At 39.3% G+C, this 21,662-nt stretch overlaps 1 protein-coding gene and 1 long non-coding RNA gene across 2 annotated transcripts in view; one reads left to right on the top strand and one right to left on the bottom strand.

Annotated features, from left to right (window-relative positions):
• Window positions 1–9,733, bottom strand: part of PPP3R1 (protein phosphatase 3 regulatory subunit B, alpha) — a 39,055-nt gene extending 29,322 nt beyond the window's left edge. The window contains exon 1 of the mRNA XM_038132597.1: window positions 9,601–9,733. Within this exon, the coding sequence (XP_037988525.1) occupies window positions 9,601–9,603 (3 nt within the window). The 5' untranslated portion in view covers window positions 9,604–9,733. The remainder of the gene's footprint in view (window positions 1–9,600) is intronic.
• Window positions 9,324–11,499, top strand: LOC119699312. The gene is made up of 3 exons (XR_005256391.1): window positions 9,324–9,459; window positions 10,506–10,606; window positions 10,692–11,499. It is a non-coding gene; the product is annotated as an uncharacterized LOC119699312 (long non-coding RNA).
• Window positions 11,500–21,662: the final 10,163 nt, after the last annotated feature.

Genomic DNA, 21,662 nt, shown 5'->3' with positions numbered 1-21,662 from the left:
AGTTCAAAAATGGGATTTGATTTCACAAACTGATATGAACAAAAAACAATCAAGGAGGCAAAGATGCAGAACTGAGTAAGATGTGCAAATCAAAGGAAGAAGCAGGTTGTGCTGAAGGGGAATTGTTGCATAGAAACAGAACCTGAAATATAAAGATTGATTGTATTCTCAACCTGATAGCACTAATCTAGTTTTGTCTTTTGCTTTTTTACTAAAGGAAAATAACTTCATCAGAACTTGCAGCGGTCAGCTAATAAATGGAAACATTTTAACAAGTTCTGGTTTAGTTTATGCTATACAAGGATTCACAAAGAATAAAAATGAATCATATGGTTTGAAAACAGGCCCTACCAACACTATGATCCAAAACAGAGGGATCAAATCCACTGTAATTATCAAGAAATTTACAAAACATTAAACAGGTCTTTTTGGCATTAAGTATTCACTTTAGAATGGAAGCTAGTAATTTTCAGCACTCAAGCATTTCCCACAAATTAGAAATTGGTGTTCTGAAGCAGCATTACAAATTTCCAAAGTCTTCCAATTATCACAGATTTCCCAATAAAATGAAAGCAAAATGCAACATAATAAAACAAAAAAAACCCCAAACAAACAAAAAGCAACAAACCAACAACACAAGTGCTTTCAAGTAAGGTTTTTTCCTGCTATGGAATATTTGAAACCTTCAAACAAGTTTTCTTTTTATGACATGTATCATAGAGAAAGTACTGACTATTTTTAGTCATAACACTGAGGTGATGTCCATTCAGGAGTTTGTTATATTAAGTAATACTCAAATGCTATTTAGAAGAATATTTTAGGTTAAGTTCTTCAGGAAAGGAACTGGCTTATTTCTTACAGACAGGAATGCAAATATTGAGTATCTCTTTTGCTACAAGCTAGTTATAGGGTACTCAAAGGATTAAATTAGAAGTCCAAACCAATTTCAGTAGCTTATAAACATTCATGTCAAAAGTTTGAAGAATTATCAAAAATCTCATTACCAGAATAGTTCTAAGATATCTAAACTAAAGATTCACAGCACTTGCTAAAGATTAAGCAACCTTGACAGAACTCAAAGCTTATTAATTGGTGTAATTGACAATACAACCGTAAACAGCTGTCCTGAAGAGCCATACATTTTAAGTAGTAAATGTACATAAAGTTGTAAATGTACAAAAAAGCAAGCATTAAGAGTACACACAACGCAGCACTAGAAAAATTACTGGTATTTATAGGGTCTACAGGTTCCAAAAGAAGCTCAGTAGATGTACCTCTGCAGAGACCCAGGGACTTCCAGTAATAATTACCAGTTGCTCACAATCAAGAATGCAGTCCACAACACCATGCAAAGACTGACACAATTGTGCATGTAATCACCACCTGTCCACAGAACCACAGGCCACCATTTTTCTGCTATTCACCATCTTATCTCTTCATCTGCCATACTTTCAAAAATTTGCAGTTTGCAACTATTGAAGGCAGCATATAATGCATATACATTTGCATACTAGTCTGTAATACAAACTGCCAATCAGAGAACACTTGTAATTTTAAACAATGTGTTTCAGCAGCTCTTTGTGAAACACTGGGTAACAAGGTTTGACTTGACACAACATTTACAGCACTGCACAGACGCTACACAATATCACCCAGAAAACAGGATGGGTTTTACTGGTAGTTTTGTCTTTCTCTAAAATAAATTTTTCCAGAATCTTTAGCTGTTCTGCCCCCTGCTATAGAGCAGTGAACTATTACTACCTCTTTACATAAAAATGCCTGCATCTTCTCATTCTGCTCCATTTTAGACCCCTTTACTCACATGACTTGTTTTCTCACCACAAAAGGGCATCTGGCCACCTTTTAACTCACCACCCAATTTTTTCAAGGCCTCTCAAAAGAGAATTTTTCAGAACTAGCCTTTAGCAAAACTCAGCTACATCAACACTAGAGCTGCACTATAATATTCAAGATTCAAACTTACTAACCTTTCATATTTTACAAATTATGTTTTATCTGATTTTTCAATGTATTTGAATAAAATTTGTTTGTCTGAAAACAAAACAAAAAAAAAACAAACAAACAACTGAACAACAAAAAGAACCAAAAAAAACCCAAAAAAACCCCACCACACCTAACACCATTGGTACCTACTGCAAATGCCTTAGTCTTATTAATAAAATAAACAGTGTTTTGAGTAAAATATTTCAGGAAAACTAACACTGCTTTTATAAGAAACACTGGAAAAATTTAGTAAGTGGCAAACAGGTATTTTACTTGATACCGCTGAGAAGAAAAGTTATTAGAGTGCCAAGATAGTCTACTTGGGTCAAATATAAAAATCAAGTCTATGTATTCATCTGACATTTTTATTACTGCTGCTTGGAAGTTCACCTATTTATCATAGATGTTTTCCTAGATTTGTTAGCAGATCTACATGCAATCAAGCTTTAATCTAAAAAAAAAAAATAAAAATCTGTGAAGTGTCACTTTAGCATTATCAACACAACTGACTGACGACTGCTCAAATACCACAGTACTAAGCCTGTTAGCAGCGGCTCAATACTAAATTAAACTACCCAAGGGAACATTTTATATACACAAGACTGAAAAGCTGTTCAGTCATCATGCCTACAAAGTACATGAATTCTCCTTTACAAGCTCAGGCCGGAAGCATAGCCATGGAGTTTATTGAAAAAGAAACCCAACAACAAACCTGACAACTCCTTTTGAAGTCCTCTCTGCTAGCCATAGTGTCATTCAGCAGAGGGAATTCAAGTCACTTTTTTCAACTTCAGTGATGCTATTCAGAAACTACACAGTCAGCAGTGAAACAAGTTGGTTTTGTCCTTTATCACTTATTACAAAAAAAACCCCTAAAACATCTGATAAATGCACACAGAGGAGATACTCACAGGGTAACAACAGAGAAGAGGTAGAAAAAGAGTCCTGTAGTTTCCAGCTGATGAAAGTAAGGGGTAAAAAAAACTCCATATTTGTCACAAATACATCAAAGGAAGAAAAAGTTCCACAGCATTTCAAGATGATACTAGGATTGTATTCTAGTGAGAATCACAGTTGAATCCACTTCTCCAGTAGCCTGGTTTCTTCCCTGGGCTTCCTATCTGTTGTCCCATTCCTTCGTCTCCTGCCCCTCGCAAATTCTGACCCAATTGCTTCCATAAATGTCTTACTACATTTTTTTAATTCCTACCTTACCTAAAATAGGAACTATTGTAACTTTAAGCTGACTCAAGCTTCAGTTCTGTTTTAAGTTTGCTTAAAAACGTTCATCAACACAGACTTTGCAAATATTCACTGACACAACCTGTTTACAGCTTGAAAGCCAAGATTTTAATTGGCAGTTCCTAAAAAATGCTGCCTTTAATCCAACACATTTAATGGGTTTCCAAGACTTTTTTAATGCAGTTAAGGATTATTTATATCACTAGATTTCTTCCTTAATTGTGGAAGGGAATATCAACAGCAGGGCCAAATGACTGTCAAGTTACAAGCGAGTCAGATATAGTCTCCAGCCTGTTTTGTATCAACACAGTTGTGCCCAAACAGTTAAAGTGCTTGTAGCAACATATAAAACACTGTCTATATGGAAAAAGCCTAATAAAGTATAGCTATCAAATTAAAAATTTCAAGCTACACAAAATGTCAAAATTAAGAAGAAATGACACTCCAGAAATTATTTCACTTGAAAGATGGGGGTTTTATTCTGAGACACACCTGAAATTTAAAAAAACTCTAGCTCTCCACAGACTTCTGCCCCTCCAATTATATATGTAAGACCTGAATAGAAAGACACGACATAATTTAAGCTTAGCCCTCATTAAAATAATCTCAGTATTACTAAATACATTATTTCATCCAGTGACCAAAAAAAAATCTAGCTACATCATTGTATTGCATGCACAAATTATATGCATAAATTCTACACCAAGTAGAATATATTGCTTGTAGTCCTGGACTTTCCCAGAATACCTGAACTGGCATATCAAAAGATCTTTCTATTACAGATTAAAAGATGTTGGTGCATGTCCCAAACTTTCCCACTTCATTCAGCACATTAAGGCAATCTCTGTAGCTGATCTTTCTGACACTGTTGGTATCAAGATTACTTGAGGCCACTGACAACTAAGAAACAGAGTAGCTTTTGCAAGATATTAATGACCTATCTCCAGCTCTAATCTCTAAAAGCAGCTGCTTTAAGTGGCTAAAATGCTGTTACAAAGATGCTGGAAGAAGGCAGCCAATAACTACTGAACACCATCACACACCCTAAGCCGAAGGGACAAGGCACAGCACATTTTCTAGTGGCTGCATTTTAACTCCAAATCCCAAGACTCCTAAATTTGTAACAGTTTATTTGATTTAGACATATTTATTATCAAAGCTACAAACACACATTGCCAGTACCACATACTAATTTCTAAACAATAACAAGAACCTAGGCTAAGTTTATTACCCTACTATAACCCCGACTTGTTCCATTTGCAGAACAAGGGCAATATTTACCAGCTTCACAAGTGCTGTCATATATGCACATATGTAACAAGAATTTTATCATCTCTTTATTACAAAAGTTTCATACCTTTTCGGTGTTTTTTGGTGACCAGCTCCTGGGAGCACACCCTTTTTCTCTCACCAGGTAACCCCCTAACTCCAGTTCCCTTCCTACTTCAGGGTGTGTTCTCTTAACAAGCCAACCCACTCTTTTATAGCTCCTATTGTTCTTATTAGTTACAGCTGTGGCCTGTTGAAGTTAGGCCTTCCCCTCATTTTTGATTATTGGCCCAGCTGCAACTCCTTAGGGGTAAGATTACTTTCTATACCATCTCTATTCTATCCCCCCACACACAAGAGTACAGCAAGTTAAATTCTTATAGACTTTGGGAAAGAAAGAACATATTTAAGTAATTTATATAATCAGGTCAGCCAATAAAATTCCAACTGTTTCAAGAGTTCCAACTTTTCTGTATTTTAATTAACATAGGCCTGCGAGTCAAACAAGATGCTTATTTTCTAATGGTATGCTGCTCAGAGATTCCACCTTTAAGAACAAGCACTTTTTACTTCTCTTTTTATGCCGACATATTCCTGTCATCATTCCTTCCCCACCACCTCAATTTTTACTCCCCCATCCTCACATTGCAGAAGACTTGGATCAGGACAAGGACATCACACACTAGCACCTTCTCTGTTTCTGCTGATTCTGGCAAAGAAATAGCTAGTAGGAAGATAGAAACAGCCAGTCTCCTTTACCCCCATGGTCCTTCTGTGAGGAACACACAGGAATAAACAAGGTCAGGAAAACAGAAAAGCATAAAGCCCAGAAGAACACAACAATGGAAAACTGGAAAATGAGTCACTATATGAACTGGTGGCCAATGAGCAAAGAACTGTTCTAATTTTTTACTAATTTTTCTCCCAATTACAACTTGACAAATTATATCACACAGAGAAGGGAAAACAGGCTTGGCAAGGAAGAGGAGGGGCAAGGAAATCGAGAGCAAATTGCTTTCAAGAAGTCACATATTAGCTCAAATTACAAAAAATGTTTTTCCATGAAAATAATTTTTCATCATCATTTCATATAGTTAAATGAAAGTCTTTAGGATCATGGAATCAGATTGGAAAAGACCTCTGAGATCACCGAGTCCAACCTACAGAACTTTACACTCATCTACCATTCAGATTTAAAAAGTTTTAAGAGAGGATACAGTTTTCTGTAGTGAAACACAGATAAATACCGGCAGCAAAAATGGGGAGGGAAAGCAAAACAATTCTTCAAACTAGAAGAATAAAAATCATGGCAATGTGAAAAACCTTATGCAAGAATAATTTATGAATTACAGTAGAAGAACACTATTAAGCACACCTACAATTAAAAAAAGCTATTTCTTCTGTAACACTGCTAGGTAAGCACCCAGATTAAGGGGCTGGAGTATCTCTCTTAGAAGGAAAGGCTGAGGGAGCCAGGACCTAATCAGTACGGATCAGTATCTGAAGGGAGGGTTCCAGAAGGATGGACCAGACTCTGTGTGATAGTGCCAACCGATAGGACAAGAGCAATAGATGGAAACTGATGCACAGAAGTTCCACCTGAAAACGAGAAAGAATTTTTTTACCGTGTAGTGACACTGCACTGGAACAGATCACCCAGAGATATTCCACAACCATTTGGGCACAATCCTGGAGTCTCCCTCCCTGGAGATATTCCAGAACCATCTGGGCACAATCCTGTGCAATGTGCTCCAGGATGACCCTGCTTGAGCAGGGAGGTTGAACCAGGTGACCCATTGTGGCCCCTTCCAACCTGACCCATTCTGTGAGGAGGTAGAAGCAGACAAAGAGAAATTATTTGGCACAAAAATGTGCATTTCTGCCTTATCTTGTTTCCTCAGAAATACCAGAATTACTGAATTCTCTGGCATTGATAGACAGAAGACAGTCCCATCTATTTTAAGATATGAACAAGCCCCACAATATGAACAAGAACACAATTTAAGTGTTATTAATCCACTCCCTTAAAATTTTCCTTTCACTTGCTAAGCCAGATGCCTTAGGTGATGAATATACTGAAGCTTTTGAGCTTCAGTATGCCCACCACAAACTATTTTCCCTTCAACTACTCAACTGCCATTCTCCCTATTGTTAAATTAATAGTTAAACCATATAAAAACAGAATTCTACTTCTACCACAGGAATGGTGAAAAAAAATAATTACTTTTTAAAAAGTCTTTTTCCCACTCCACCAACAGGCTCTATCTTCCTATTTAGGAATAATTAGGGTTTTTTTTTCAGCTAATAACCAAAGCATGTAACACCCTCCCTGCTAAATAATAAAGAATCGTTTAAGATGGTCTTCTGGGGTTGTTTTTTGGTTTTATTGCAAAAAAATAAAAAAACCCAAAAAAAAACAAAATAAAAAACCAACTGTTCAGGAGGTTCTACTCCAGTAATTTAGAACCAGTGTTAGATCAGTTCCGGCAGTAGAAAATGCACCAGAGGCACTAGTGTTCAAGTGAAGTGAGTCAAAGCAACTGAATAAGAGACTAGTTAAGATGGATGAACAAGAGACTAGTTAAGATGGATGCACATATAACATATGTGCATCCACCCAGTTTTGGGTGATTCCTGTAGAATTCTGGGGCTTCTGTACAACACCTATGAAGCTCAAGATCTGGATATGAACCAGAAGACAGACCATCCCAAGAACACAGAATTTATCTAAAACTAAGATCATTTAATACCTTTATCTGTGCTGTTTACTTTTTCCTAGAAAACACTACTCATAGGAAAAACTTGCTTAGTCAACTCTGACAAAAATAGCTTATCAACATTACTTCCAGCATTATGTAATGGACTCGTCATCATATGCTCTGACAGATTATTTTAGAACCAGCTATACCTAAACATCCAGAAGAACATTCTTTGATTCACTAGATGTTTTTGTTTTATCTTAAACTACCTACTACAAACACAACAATACATTCACCTCTTTTTTCACCATTACTGTCAGCTCTCTCATTCTGCAAGAATATAAAAGAAATGTTGTTCTAGACTGTGAAAAAGGAATTTCTCTAATACCAAAAGGGTTGAAATAAGATGTACTCCATTAAAACTGAACACTTTCAATGAAAATATCCCCTGATTCATGACAAAAAGAAAAAAAAGAATAGCAACTTAAATTAAATGCTGGGTGTGGTTTTTTGTTAATGTATAGTTTTATATTGATTTTCAGACTAAAAGGCACCTAAGATCAGGTGGTACCAGAACCAGTATAGTAATACAGCTACAGTAGTGCTCTGCTTACTTGAGAAAACAAGCACCCTACTGGCAGAGATAACATTCATAATATAACACCTTTTTTCCCCAGTATATGCATTTCCACATTGCAATGCATCATACACAAATACTATTCAGGAAGCAATGAGTAATGATCAACATGATTACACCATCGAAAGATCACAGGAAAGCTTTAATTGCAACAGAATAGATGAAAAAATAATCAAAGGTAATAACACATGAAAGTTAAGTTCATTAAAGGTCACTGACACATACATGGGCATCACAGTTCAATAATATTTTTTTCCTTTTATATATCTTAGTCTATCACATCTGGCAGGTCTTTGAGAACAAAATTTTCGCAGAAGATCCAAATACTGGCAGCATGAGCACAACTGTTGTGTGGAAAATGATCACTGTTCATGATGATCTATACATTCAAAGTAATTACCAGTACGGCAACCATGACATAAGTGATAATTTTTTAAGCCTCAAATTCACTAATACCTTGTTCTCAAAATATGAACTTTTCTCTTCCCCCCCAGTCTTGATGTGCTCCCAACCAAAACCAAAGCTTTATACACTTCAAATCAGTTCTTCAAATGCATATCTATTAAAGTGTACACACAAAACCAGCCTGAGCATGGCACATTAGTTTCTGCCCCAACTTTATTTTTTAAAAGAAAGACTGTAATGCCCGCTTAAAAACAAAAGGAAACCCATTTTTGACTTCCAGGCCCTGTGAGGCCTAACGTGCAATTTGATAACCAGCTGGCCTCGCTCTGAAAGGGTTAAAAACAAAAAAAAAAACCCCAAAACTACTTGTATTTCTCCAGCGGTAAAACCAAAATATTGCCAGGTCTTCCTGCAGCCAGGGTACTGGATAATTTAGGCTAAAATAAATGTTTTTTAATAAACAGGGCGTTGATTTCTTGGCAGCGGTGAAAAGCAGGAGACACCCCTAGTGTCGACGTAAAATACTACACGACTCCATACTGTATCTCCAGGTTAATTTTACAGCAGAAAAGAGGAAATTTAAACCCGTCATGATTGAAAAAACAGAGCGACTCTAGCACACACACACACACCTGGACACATCGCACTCCCGCAGCCTCAGACCTCGAGTACCCATCGTATGTGAAGTGTCAGCTTTCCGCCCCAGCCCAGCTACAGTGCACATTATCCCGTCCATCGGGCTACGCGCATTACAGCTTTCCGGTCCGCATACGAACAGCACAGAGCTACTGCTGCTGCACCGGGGGCGGGGGGAGAACCCCGCGGAGCCGCGAAACAACCCCCGCAAGCAGGGCCGCCGAAATCACCGGAGTTTCGTTTGTTCGTTTGGAAACGGCTCTGGGAGCCGACAGTGCCTCCGTGGAACAGACGAGGCGCAGCACGAGCGACAAGAATCCCCAGACCGCGAGAAGGGTCGGGGGGGGAGAGGGGGGGTGTGAGGTGAGAGGGTGCTGGGTAAGGGAAGGGCCGAGCCCGACTAGCGCTGCCAAGCCGGTGGAGGGAGAAGGCGGAGAGCTAGCGGGGTTCCGTGGGCGGCGGAGGAGAACGGGGGATGCGCCCGCCGCCGAGGAGAGCCGGGAAGGAAGACCAAAGAGGCGCTCGCCCGCGGGAGGACGTGGACTACCCGGGGGCGGGAGGAGCCGGGTCAGAGGCAGGGCAACGCCGAGGCGGAGCGGTGGTAGGGCCGCGGGGGTAGGGGACCCGGCCCGGTCTGGAATATTCCAGCGGGGCGGAAGCGGGAAGGGGGGGAAGAGCTAGGGAGTGAAAGCGAGGGAGGGTCCTCACCATGGCGGCGGGTAGGCGTCAGGCGTCTCCCCCGCAGATGAATCCGCCGACCCCGGCCTCGCTGTGCGTTATCTGGCGTCGTCGACGCCGCCGTTGCCACTCCCAGTCCGCTGCCGATCCCGCTCCCGTCACTGCGGCAAAGGCTCCGCTGACCCCCGCACGGAGCGAGCGAGGGAGGGAGGGGGCGCGAGCGGCGCTGGCGCGGAGCGGAGGAGGTGGGGCTCTCACATCCGGGTACTCCTCTGCGCCGGGGGGCGGGGCGAGATCGTGACATCATCGGCGGGGTGGAGAGCTGGGTGCGCAAAATGGCGGTCGGGTGACTGTGGGGTTGTCAGCGGTGGAAGTGATTTTTGAGATCATTGAGTCAGCCCAGCGTTGCTACTGTAACTCTTACCTCGAAACCTCTAAACCACTAAACTACATTACCCAGCACCAAGTCCAGGCGCCTCTTAAACACTTCTAGGGTTGGTGCCTCCACCGCCTCTGTCGGCAGGCCATTACAATGTCCAGCCACCAGACCACTGAAAAAAATCTTTTTTCTTACTGTCTAATCCCAATGTCCCCTGCCGCAGTTTGAGGCTATTTTCTCACGTTCCCTTACTGCAGGCAGGGTAGAAGAGGCCGGGCTCCGGTTACTCGGGAGAGCAATGAGGTCCCCCCTGAGCCTCCTCCAGGCTAATCTACCCCAGGTCCCTCACCTGCTCCTCATAAGCATGTGGGGAAAAGGCAATTTTTGGGGCTGCCTGAAGGTCCCTTTTAGTAGGCCTTTTGTGTTAAATGTTAACTACAAAACAGAGCTGTTTATTTTCTTTTTGCTGCTAAGCCAGGACTGATCACGGTGATGGCATCCACTTTTTTTTTTTTCCCTTGTATGATTTGACAGATGAATGTGTGATCATTTTCAGTGCTGGGCCTGGTTAAATGTGACTGTGGGACCACATTGAATGGCTTGAAATGTCTTGAAAAGGACTCCAAAGGTGCAGATTTCCTGACCTGTGCAGCAGATGTAAGTACAAAAATACCTAAATAAATTCAAGGTTTATTGCTGCTGCAGCTACTGGTGCTAATAATTGTTATCTTTGCTCCTTCAGGCCTCTGCCCAGGGAAAGGTTCCCTCAGGAAAACTGCCAGAGCTGCTGGTTGTCCTTGTTCTCCCAAACACCCTCTGCTTAGGCTGGTCTCCTTCAGCTATAACTTATATATATATATATATATATATATATAATTATTATATACATAATTATTATATATATTCATATATATGTATATATATATGTGTGTGTGTGTGTATGTATGTATTTTTTATAAGCTTTCCTGCTTGAGCTTCCTCATGTGACTTCTGTGTTCTGCAAAAGGGAAAAAAAAATCCATGGGAGGAAGCTCTGGGCAAGGAGGCATTTGGAAGAATGCCTTTGAGAGGTGGCTGCTCTCCCTGTGTTCTGGCTGTTATTTTCCTCAGGGTTTTGATGTTGTATTGCAAGAGGCTATCCAGGCTTGAAGCTGTTTGGTAAAGAATCAGAGAGTATTTAGTCTTGGAAGGCGCCTCTAGAGATCATCTAGTCCATATTTAACAGATTTTTAGAGTATGGTACAGTTTCAGTACTGTTAACAGTTAATTATACAAAACTAAAGGAATTGTGCAGTGATCAGATAATCCTTAAAAGTGTATGCATGTATCTTTGTTTCATACGAGCTTTGTACCCTGCATAGTCTACAAAATAAAATTACTGAGCCGAGTGCAAACTCAGTGCAACTGCTTGCATAAGTAAGTCTGACCCTCAGGGAGTGATCTGTATATATTGTGAAGTTTTAAGTAGGCCAGATGACACCTTTAAAAACCTCTGTAAAGGGTAAAATAAAATAGTTAATAAAGAGGGTGTGGTTCCTCATTTCCTTTGATGTTTTTGCCTTTCTGTCCTTTCTCTGCTAAATGGGTTTATTTTGGAGCACCATGACACAGCACATAACACTGTAACAAATGAGGTGGTGATGAGAAAATAATAATGATGTATAGTTGTGTTGATATTGCCAAAGAGAAGACTCGGTACCATGTTGATGTTTTTCAGGCATTTGTTTCTTGGCTCTCAGTAGCTAGACACTTTGCCAGGGAAATGCAAATTCTGTCAAGTTCAAGGTGAATGATGAGTTAATTCATAGGAGAAGGGAAGACTAAATTGTTGCTTTAAAACCAGGTTAATTTTTTAGGACCACAGCTGAGAGCATGAGCTTTCTAAATGGTCTAAAATGGTAATATCCTCTCCCTTCAGCTCCTTCTGGAAGAGGAACTGCCTCATCACTGTTGCCCTATTAGTAGGTGTCTGAGCTGATCTAAGATTAGCAAAGGTTACCTTTAGCGTACATGGAGAAACCTGGAATCTTGAAATTAAATGCACAAATGCTAAGAGGAATGGGAATCTCCCATAGGGAAGTCTGCTCAGGGATCTACATAAATGAAGGGTGACTGTGGAGTTCAATAACAGATCAAAAGTTATTCTGTTCTAGAAGACTGAAGCAAATCAGAACAATAAATGTGCAGTTCTTAGAATCTGTTCATGACTGATGAATGATCTGTTCCCAAACTGATACGCAGCAAGGGAGAAGCTTCAGCAGGAGAACCAAGAGTGGGTCAGGGAGATTGCACAGAAAAGTCTGACAGAAGTAACTAAGTGATGAGTGGTGGTGATGAGTAAAACTGAATGGTGGTGATTTGCACCAGAAGAAAACAAAACAAGCACTAAAACATAAGTGTAAGATTTGAGTTAATAACAAATCAGCAAAACAGGCTGGTAAGAACCTGGGCCTGGCCACAGTGGGAGGTTATACATCAGAAAATGGTCTGGTCCAGGGAAGGGATTTTCTGCCTGTTTTTATTAACAGATATGGATGGTTAGGATGTCTGTTCTCTTAAGGGGAAAAAACCCTAATTGATAGAATGTCTAGGGATAAAATATTCCCTAGATTTCACTAAAAGCTAGCATTAAAACTGACTGGCCTCTAGCGAAAAAATAATAATTTGAGATCTCCAAGAGGAAAAGGAATTCTGATGTAAAATAGTCTTGTTCCTTGCATCTCTGTCATTGCAGCTGTATCTAGCAGATGTAAATCTGGAGTAAAATAATCAACTAAATTAAATTGAAGGAAGCTAGAATTTTTATTAAATAATGTAATGAGACTAAAATAAACAGAAATGAGGAACATACCTTATTTGTTACCTTTTTGAGTTCCAAGTAGACAGAGCCAAGAACTTAGGAAAATACAGTTTTAATCTCGTGATGCAGTTACGTCACTGCTAATAGTTTTGAACCTCTAGATGCAGTACAAAAAAGAACTAGTGCACTTTTAATTCCCTTATTTTGTTTGAATGTGTCCAAGTTGCTTTTCTTTTGTATCTAACTTCTAAAAGAAGTTAAAAATGAAAGATGGTGTGTTACCTAGTGTGTAGGTAAGAGTCTGTAAAAAACCATGACTTGCATTTGATGCTTTGCATTATGTTACCTGTATTTCTGACTAATATTTTTGAAAATATTGATATATGATATCTTTTTTAGAGTAAGAGTCAGACATTGCTTTGTCATTTTTTGCTGGAAGTAAAGCTCAGCTGCAGCATAATTACAACCATTCAAACTAGGATCATACCATCATGGAATCATTTGGATTGGAAGGGACCTTTAGGGGCCACTTAGTCCAGCCAAGGGGCCACCTATGTCCACCATAAGCAGGGACATCTTTGACTGTATCCAGTTGTTTAGGGCCTGGTCCAATCTGACCTTGAATATTTCTAGGGGTGGGCAATCCACCACCTCTCTGGGCCACCTACTCCAGGGTTTTACCACCCTCACTGTAAAAAACATCTGTCTCCATGTAGATGGAAACTGATAAGGCTACAGATAGGTAAATATGTAAACTCTGTATCTGTTTGGGATCTTCAGTGTTGTTAACCATTGTGATGTGGCTTGCACAGTGCTTGACCTAATGCCTGGAAAACAATTTCCATGCTGCTGCTTATGTGTCTGGGCTCTAGCTCATTTCATAGCATGTTTCTTTGAAAATGCTGTTTGTGATAGTCTGTCTCAAGGTTTTGAGGATTTTTTAATATAGCATGTGTCTTTGATGTCTTGAGCATATTCTTCTTTGTCTTGCCTTGCACCACACTATATAAACATTCCTGACTCGCAAACCTTGCTGGATGCAATTTGTCAGCATTCCCCTCTCTGTTAACAGGGTTAGGGCTGCCACCTAATTAAATAATCTTCTGTCCTGACCCTTAACAGGCTGTAAGCAGCTTTCCCAGCAAGGCAGGTAAACTCTTGGGACTGAGTGCAATAAAGCTTGAAATAGAGTATTTTTAAACATGTTTGTGTGTTCAGATATAGTAGTGTTTTATAAAAATCAATAAACTCTTATTATTCTGTAGTTGTGTAAAAGGAAGAAAGGAAAGCAACTTATGAACTGGCTTTGAGAGAAAGTGCATTCAGTTACAGTGGGTAAGGGAGGGTGCACTTCATCAGCAAAAGAGGATGCCTTTTCAAATAGAAATTAAAACTGTCCTTCCTCAGCATGTTTGAATTGCCCTATTAGTGCAGGTCCTGAACTCTTAATATCTGTAAAACCAATGCATATTGATTCATCATTTCAATTGTAATAAACCAATAATAAGCACATCTAAAGACACAAAACTGACTAGAACTGACAAATGGTTGGAAGGATAATATGCCTCTCATCGTATTTCTCTTACTCCTACATCTGTCTTTTCAGGTGAACGAAGTCGAAGGGAACCTGCCCTTATTTTCTAACCTATTTGTGAAAGCATGTATAAAGTCCCAAGATTTGGGAGGAAAGGGAGATGATACTTTTCAGATCCGGTAAGGCACGGCTGAAAAAACTGATCTAATAAAAGACCAGAAGAATGCTGTGGCACAGAAGCTTGTGAAGCTGTAGGTCATGGGGAGAGTTTTAGTTACCCATTGGTTTATTTTGTGTCACTGTGGAATCCTGGATTTCAAATTGCTAGAAGGGGTGCAGATATATGGTTGTCTCTTGCATATGTGCATTTACTGAAACAGTGCTTGTTAATGCTTCTGATCTGTGGATCTTGCTGCCCTAGGTGCTGTGAATTAAATGATCTGATAGTGGGATTATTTCTTTTCAGCTCTTGTTTGTCATTAACAGCCCCCAAGGACTTGAAACCACAAACTGATAACCATTACAATAAACTTTTTGGTTTTTTCTTAACTGCATTATGAAGAGTGGCTTTCTGATTTCCTAAACTTACTGCCAGTTCTGGCTAGGATGAACTGGGAATAAAAATGGTTTTTTTTGTCTTTGTGCCTATAATAATCACATTGCCAGATAATTCTCTGCAGAACAATAAGGAAACAATTTGCAAGAAAGATTGAGACTAAGAGATTGTATTTTTCTGGAGACTCTGCTCTTAGTGTAATACTTTCATGCAGTGCTCTTGTTTGCCTAACAGTTTTTAAGAATTCCTGATAGCATCCAGCTGTAGCTGGGGTTGGTATAATTGGCTGCTTTTTTCCTGAAGACATTTGCTTTGGGGAGCTGTTATGGGCTGGCTGCTCAAAGACCTTGCAACAAATGGAAGCAAGTGCTGGAGTAGTGTTTGATTTTTTATTTTTTTTCACTTATGTGCTTGTTTACAACCTTTGCAAAGTCTTATTTATTTTGCTTAATTCTGCTAGAGATATATGTGAATCAGTCTGACTTGTGAAGTTCTTACCTTCCTGCAGTAACTGACTAATGCTGTAGAGACTGGCCTGCACAGATTGTTAGAGAGCCATTAATGTATGTAACTCCAATATTGCAGAAACAATCTCTTGAATTACTGTTTTATCACTGGTCGTGTATTGGCTGACTGGTTCAGGTTTGGGCCAGTGCAAATTTTGAAGGTGATGACTCAGGCCATAAACTAGACCAATGATTTAATGGCAAAACAACAATCTGAACTGAAACTATGCCAAAAGGTCCTTTTTCATTGTCTTTCTTGTAGCAAAGAGAAAAGTAGGGAACTGCTTTGTTGCTGATCCTCTAACAGTTTGAGTTGGGGACAAATTTTGAATACCTGTTGGTAACCTGGCACTTTTAAAACTAATCAGCATGCATATTTGCCTGTGGAGTACCTTTTAGCATATCAGTGTATGTTGTAGGGAGTTAATTAGTGCAAGGTTCTGTTTCTATTATCCTCTTTTTGTTGTCATGGAGGACAAAAACAATGGCATTAACAAATGCTGTCTGTGGTGTGATATGTATAATATGTTACATCTAGCTTAGTTGTGCATTTATTCTACAGCTTGTACTGCTATAATCTTTTTGCTCATGTAGTCTGTTTTCATTTGCAGTGCTGTCAGCAGTATGAAGAATTAAGTAGCATGTTAGAGCTTTCAAGGAAAACATGATCACATATATTAATGTAAATGTTCAGAGTCCTTTACCTGAGGCAATGAGACCACAGTAAGAGAGTCACTTGTGTATGGAATTCTCTGCTCAGGGCTGCTGTTCCATGCGGAGACTCTTGGGAATGCAGATTGAGGACTGTGTTGTGTGTCATTGAGGGAGTATAACCCCCTATGCCAATAAGATATGTTTGCCACAGAATGGGATTTTTTTCTTTCCCAGGGAATTCAGAAGGTGATATTCTTTTCTCAAGGTGCAAAGCACCTAGCCTATCAACTGTGCATGTCTGTCAGTGTTTGGGGCAACATTAGATACCACCTTTTTCTTTTAATGGTAGTATTCAAGTATTTTGCACCTGCAGTACAGCACTAGAAAATCCCCTCAGCTCTTTAGTGGTATGTGGAAATTTCAGTAGAAAGTGAAATTGCACTCAAGCTGCTGGATGGGGATTCTGTGTTTTGTTCACATAAAGCAGGTTCAAGTCCTGAATCCCAAGCATTTAGACTTCTTAGGTTTTATGCTTGCTTTTTGCGCTTGTAACATGGTATAGTTACCCAAGGAATCATAAATAGGTTTAGCTTTCTGGCATCCTCTTTCTCCTTAGAGGTAAGTAATAGACTGCGGGTAACAGACTGCAACATTTTTGCAGTGTGTGTGTGTCACGAAAGCTACTGGGAGCTCTTGCTTTGCACTGAAGTTCAAGAATCTATTACAGGAATTAAAAATTGGCGGGACTTGCTGTTAATCTCTGTTAATCTGCAGATTTTGAGTGATTTAAGTCTTTGGGCCTTCATCTCACAGAGGAATGTCTAATTAAAAGGGGCACTTGCCAGGGATGGTGTGCAGCTTGTTACCCTGGAACAGTGTTCAGTCATGGTGCTGCTGCCTCCTACTTATTTGGCAAAGTACCATCAAGTTTCTGGTGTGGAATTGATTTATAAATTCAGTAGATTTAATATCAGCTTCTGATCCATCCTGCTGTTTCTGAACTCTCCCACAAGAAAGAAATAGAAATTTTCCTTTCCTGAAAGGACCTGCAATGTTTCCGGAGGAGATTTCAAAAGTCAGAGTAAAGACATTTTCTCTTATTTTCCTATCAAAATTCCCCCGATTCTGTCTCCCTGCAGACAAAATGTATGCATAATGACAGTGAGGTTCCTAAGTAAATACCATGAATTTTTGGGTGTCTTAGTCATACAGTGCTATTTTGATTTCCTCTGTCAATAGGGAAGAATACTGCTCTCTGAAAATTGTGCATTTTATTTTGCAGGCTGAAAACAATTTCAGATTCTGTACTGTAAAGTACCACCACTGGAATTTTGCTGAAGCCCAAACAATTTTCCACTGGATGATAATACCCTTAAATCTAGTGTCCCTAGTGTCCCTAGCAGCATGTATTATACAAGAAGAGATACTCCAGGCTGTCCTCAATATGAAATCTAGTTTCAAAAAAACCACCTCTGTAAGCCTTGTCTGTGGCAGGAACAATAAAACCAGTAATGATTCTAATGCTTTTCAGCTGGTGGGGAATGTAAAGGAACATTTTGGATGTTTCATGACCTTGGATCATGTGTTTATGCATAAATAACTTAAAAGAGGCTTACGAGAACAATGTCAGAAAAAAAAAAGTGCAGATTTAGTTATCAGGATAGTACTAATGAGATGAGACTGTGTTGAAAAAAAAATTGTATTATCTTTTAAAGAATTTCAGGTTTGTCTTTTCCCATTCAGTTGAAGTTGTCATATGACTCCTTCTGCAGATTTAGGAACAGCTGGTAAATTTGCAGAGGAGAGTTAATGCCCAGGAAAGTAAGGTATGCACTTGGACCTCACAATGCCATGAGACCTTTGTCTCATGAGATTTACTGCATGTAAATCTCAGTATTGGATACTTGTTCAATGTTGTAATAAGCATGTTATTAGGGTCTATGGGTTAGAACTGAAAATATTTACTGAAGTGAAAATATTTACTGAAGTTCTGCTTGGACCCCTGGGATGCAGTGTTCCCAGGGTAAGCACAGCCTGTGGATGAGGCACTACTGCTGTTCTGACAAACTTCAGTAGAATTGCAGTCAGTGTATTTTTCCTGTTATAGCTCACACTAATTTTGGACTAGAAGAAACAGCACTGTAGTGGCTTTTTGGTCAACATAATTTGCAGTTTTCTCGCTGACTTGTGCTCACAGGAGTATTTTGCTACCTCCCCAGAGCTAAAAGTGTAGGATGTGTCTGGGAAATGTTTATGCTATGTCCTTCTTGCAAATAGAAACCATTCTGAGCAACACCGTCATGGCACTGTGAGGCAACATGCTACTTTCTGATTCTGACATCTGTAGCAAAGAATAAACACAGGTTATCAATACTCTCTTGTGCTGCTGGATATGACCTCTCCAGCTCTAGCAGTAGTTAAACCAAGACCTCAGGAGCAGGCAGCTGAAAGCTTTCATTCTCTGTGTCTGCATCCTGTAATCATACTCTGGGATGGAAGGGACTAATTAATGCCTGAATACCAGGGAATACATACCCAGTCTTTTGCTGATCAAATGCAGCAGCAGTTAGCACTGGATTTAGCCTAAGGTCAGGGAAGAGAGAAGGGATGATGTTAGGGTGAAGGAGTAATCTGTAATCCTCTTGGTGGGGAAACCCAATCTGCCTCTCCTGACCAGGTCAGTCTATATGGGTGGCACACCAGATATGCCCACATCTGGTACTGTGAGAGAATTTCTCTGGTGTGTATGAAGGATTCCACTTTTTCTGACACATGTAAATGAAGATCTGCATTTAATGTTGAACAACCTGCAGCCCTTCTTGTGTGGGCTGTTAGCTTTAAGCACTGCTGTTCTGAGTGCAATAAATAGAGCATGCTTTAGATTAATTCTACAGAGAAATAAATTTCAGTGTAACCTGGTTTTCAACACTCAAAAACCTTTGGGTATACCCTAAAGCTGTTGCAAACTCTGGGAGGTAAGAGCCTTTGAAATGGCTGTGTGGAGTAAGCAGTGTTTTAAAAACAAAACAAAAACATCCATCATTGAGGAAGTCAGGACTCCCCTTTTAAGAGTATATCTTGTTTTTACTGTGTTCAATTATGTATCTAGTTTGCATAATCATTAAGAACTAGCCTCTCAGTATAAATCCTTTGGCTTATTGGTATTTCAGTAACAGACAGCACACATTTTACTCCTCAAATGGTTAATTTGTTAGTGATGATGGTTGTTTATCTTATTCTGAACATGTGGGTGTTCATCCTGACTGAATGCATATATGTGTAGATGTATGTTGTAGGATATGATGAAAGCTTAAAGTACTCAGTTCTCGGCATCATAGTAGCCAGTTTAAGTATTTTCTCAAGATCTACATTCATGAGTAGCCAGCTTTGAGGCTTCTCCTGTGTATCTATTGACAGTTTTGGGATATTTCTATTTTGAGAGAGTTTGGATTGGGGTGACTCTGCAGATAACTTCCAGTTAAGATATAAAAACAGTTTCCCAGGAATTTCACTAGGAATGAGTCTAGTTTCACTGAGCAGTGAGGCTGAGCTGGAAGCATGCTGTATCCCTGAGGACACCAGTGAAAAGCTGTCACTGTGGGCAGCCCCTCTTGCTCAGTCCCTCAGAGCTAATGTGTAGGCTCCACAGCAACCTTAATTGTCCCCAGGTGGTGTGTTGTCGTAATTCGACACGAAAAGACGACACGGACACTGCTGCTCTCCAGGTGAACAAAAAGAGGGACCTTTATTTTCTGATTCCAACATTTATAGTTTTCCAAAAGTGACAGTGGATTGGAGGGTGACAGTGCCACCTCTCCAATGACACTGGACAGACCAAGAGTCCATCAATTCTCTCCTCCTCCATGAAAGAATGCAAAACATAAGTTGTTTACAGGACTGTGTGTGAGAAAGTTCGTTACAAGAATGCAAACATCAGAAGGCTTAGCAAAGTCTTAGAAAATCAGGGTGACAGTGTGTGGTCTTGTTCATGAATCACACCTTGATCAAATGTGTCCTCAACTGTAGTAAAGTGCTCTGGCCTGCTGCTGTTGTGATGAAGACCAGAGAACAGGTCCAGACATTTTTATCTTCTGCCCTGTTATTTCTTTCCTGGTTTATGGGATCACTAAGCACTTGAGTATTAAGTTTCTTGTGGAACTTGGGATGCAAAATCTTGGTCATGACCACAGTGATTTTTTGCTACAACTATGAACAAATCCATTAGTTAAGCATCAGTGAGGTTGGTGAGTGGTAATCCTGATGTCTAAGACAAGTGTTCTAGTGCATATGCTCTTCTGGATGTCATTTTGGGAACACCTCCACTAATATTCAGTTTACACCAGTGAGCTGAAATAGAGGATTTTTAACAACAGATTTGTAATTTATTTTCTATGTGACCTTACAAAGTAGGTATCTCAGATGGATGTGTAGACTTGAGGCCCTCTTTTGAAATCTCCTTTTTGAAATGCAAGTGGTGGAGGATTCAGAAATTCTCATACATATGTGTAGTGTATTTATATGTGCATTGTTATTTACATAGTATAATCCATATTTAACTTACTGAAAAGTACATAATATTAAAATATAGTAAATTCAACCTTGCTTGATATGTCCAGCCAAAATACTTTTTTGTAGAGGAAAAATGGAAAGAACAAAAGGATTCTTAATGACTTATAAAAGTTTCAAAATGCAATGTCTTCAGTGTTAGTCAAACTTCTGTATCTGCATAGAAGAGATACACAGACAGCTCACTAATGACACTAATGAAATTTCAGGTATTAAAAGCAAGACAAATCTTAAAAGCTGCTCCTTCTTTGCCTTTTTTTACTTTTTTTTTTTTTTTGTGCTACAGCCTAAATTGAAAGTGGTTCCAGTAAAGGTATTCAACTAAACTCTTTACTGTCTTTACTGTTTCATGTTTAAATGAAAACAGGATCCTTAAGGCTGTGTGTCATAGAAGTTGGAAACAACTCAAAATATTAAAGGTATCGATAAAACAACCCCCACTTTGAAATTGCTCTGCTGCATAATAGTCAATTTATCTGGCTCTTAGCACAACCAACAGCTCTAGTGTCTGTATTTGGAGATGTCTGGTTCCTTGCTATGGATTATCTTGTAAATGAATGTTTTGTGAATTAATGGTAACACTTCTTTTTAATTATATAAGGTTTAATGATAAAGTTTGACTTAATTATCTAGTTACTGCCTTTTGCAATAACACACTGCTTCCTGCAGCTAAACACTCAATTGAAACAAAAATACCTTATATAAATACGTAACTATTTATCACCTAAAACTCTCTTGATGCTAAAGCTGTAAACCTTGGTGTTTGAGAAGATATTTTAAAATTTGGGCAGTTTCTGAGGTGATAATCAGATTCTAAGCTGAGTTTCTTCCCTCAAATACCTGCATTGTCTTCAGTAATACATTTGCATGCAAACTGGAGGAAGGCATTGGGCCTATTCTTAGAGCAAGTCAAAATTATATTCTGCTTCTTCATGATCAGCTGTACATCTTCCCTTTATATCTTGTGTGTCAACAAGTGCAGGGCACTGAAGAAGCTCTTTGCCTTGGAGGAACTTACAGCCTACATGTAAAGGATAACTAAATGCTATTCTATGAGTTTATTAGGGTTGGGAACTCACTGTTCCTTACCAGAAGGT

Source organism: Motacilla alba, chromosome 3 (assembly GCF_015832195.1).
Source record: "Motacilla alba alba isolate MOTALB_02 chromosome 3, Motacilla_alba_V1.0_pri, whole genome shotgun sequence".
Taxonomy (NCBI): domain Eukaryota; kingdom Metazoa; phylum Chordata; class Aves; order Passeriformes; family Motacillidae; genus Motacilla; species Motacilla alba.
The sequence above is the reverse complement of the archived record's forward strand: the minus strand, read 5'-3'. Positions and strand labels throughout refer to the sequence as shown.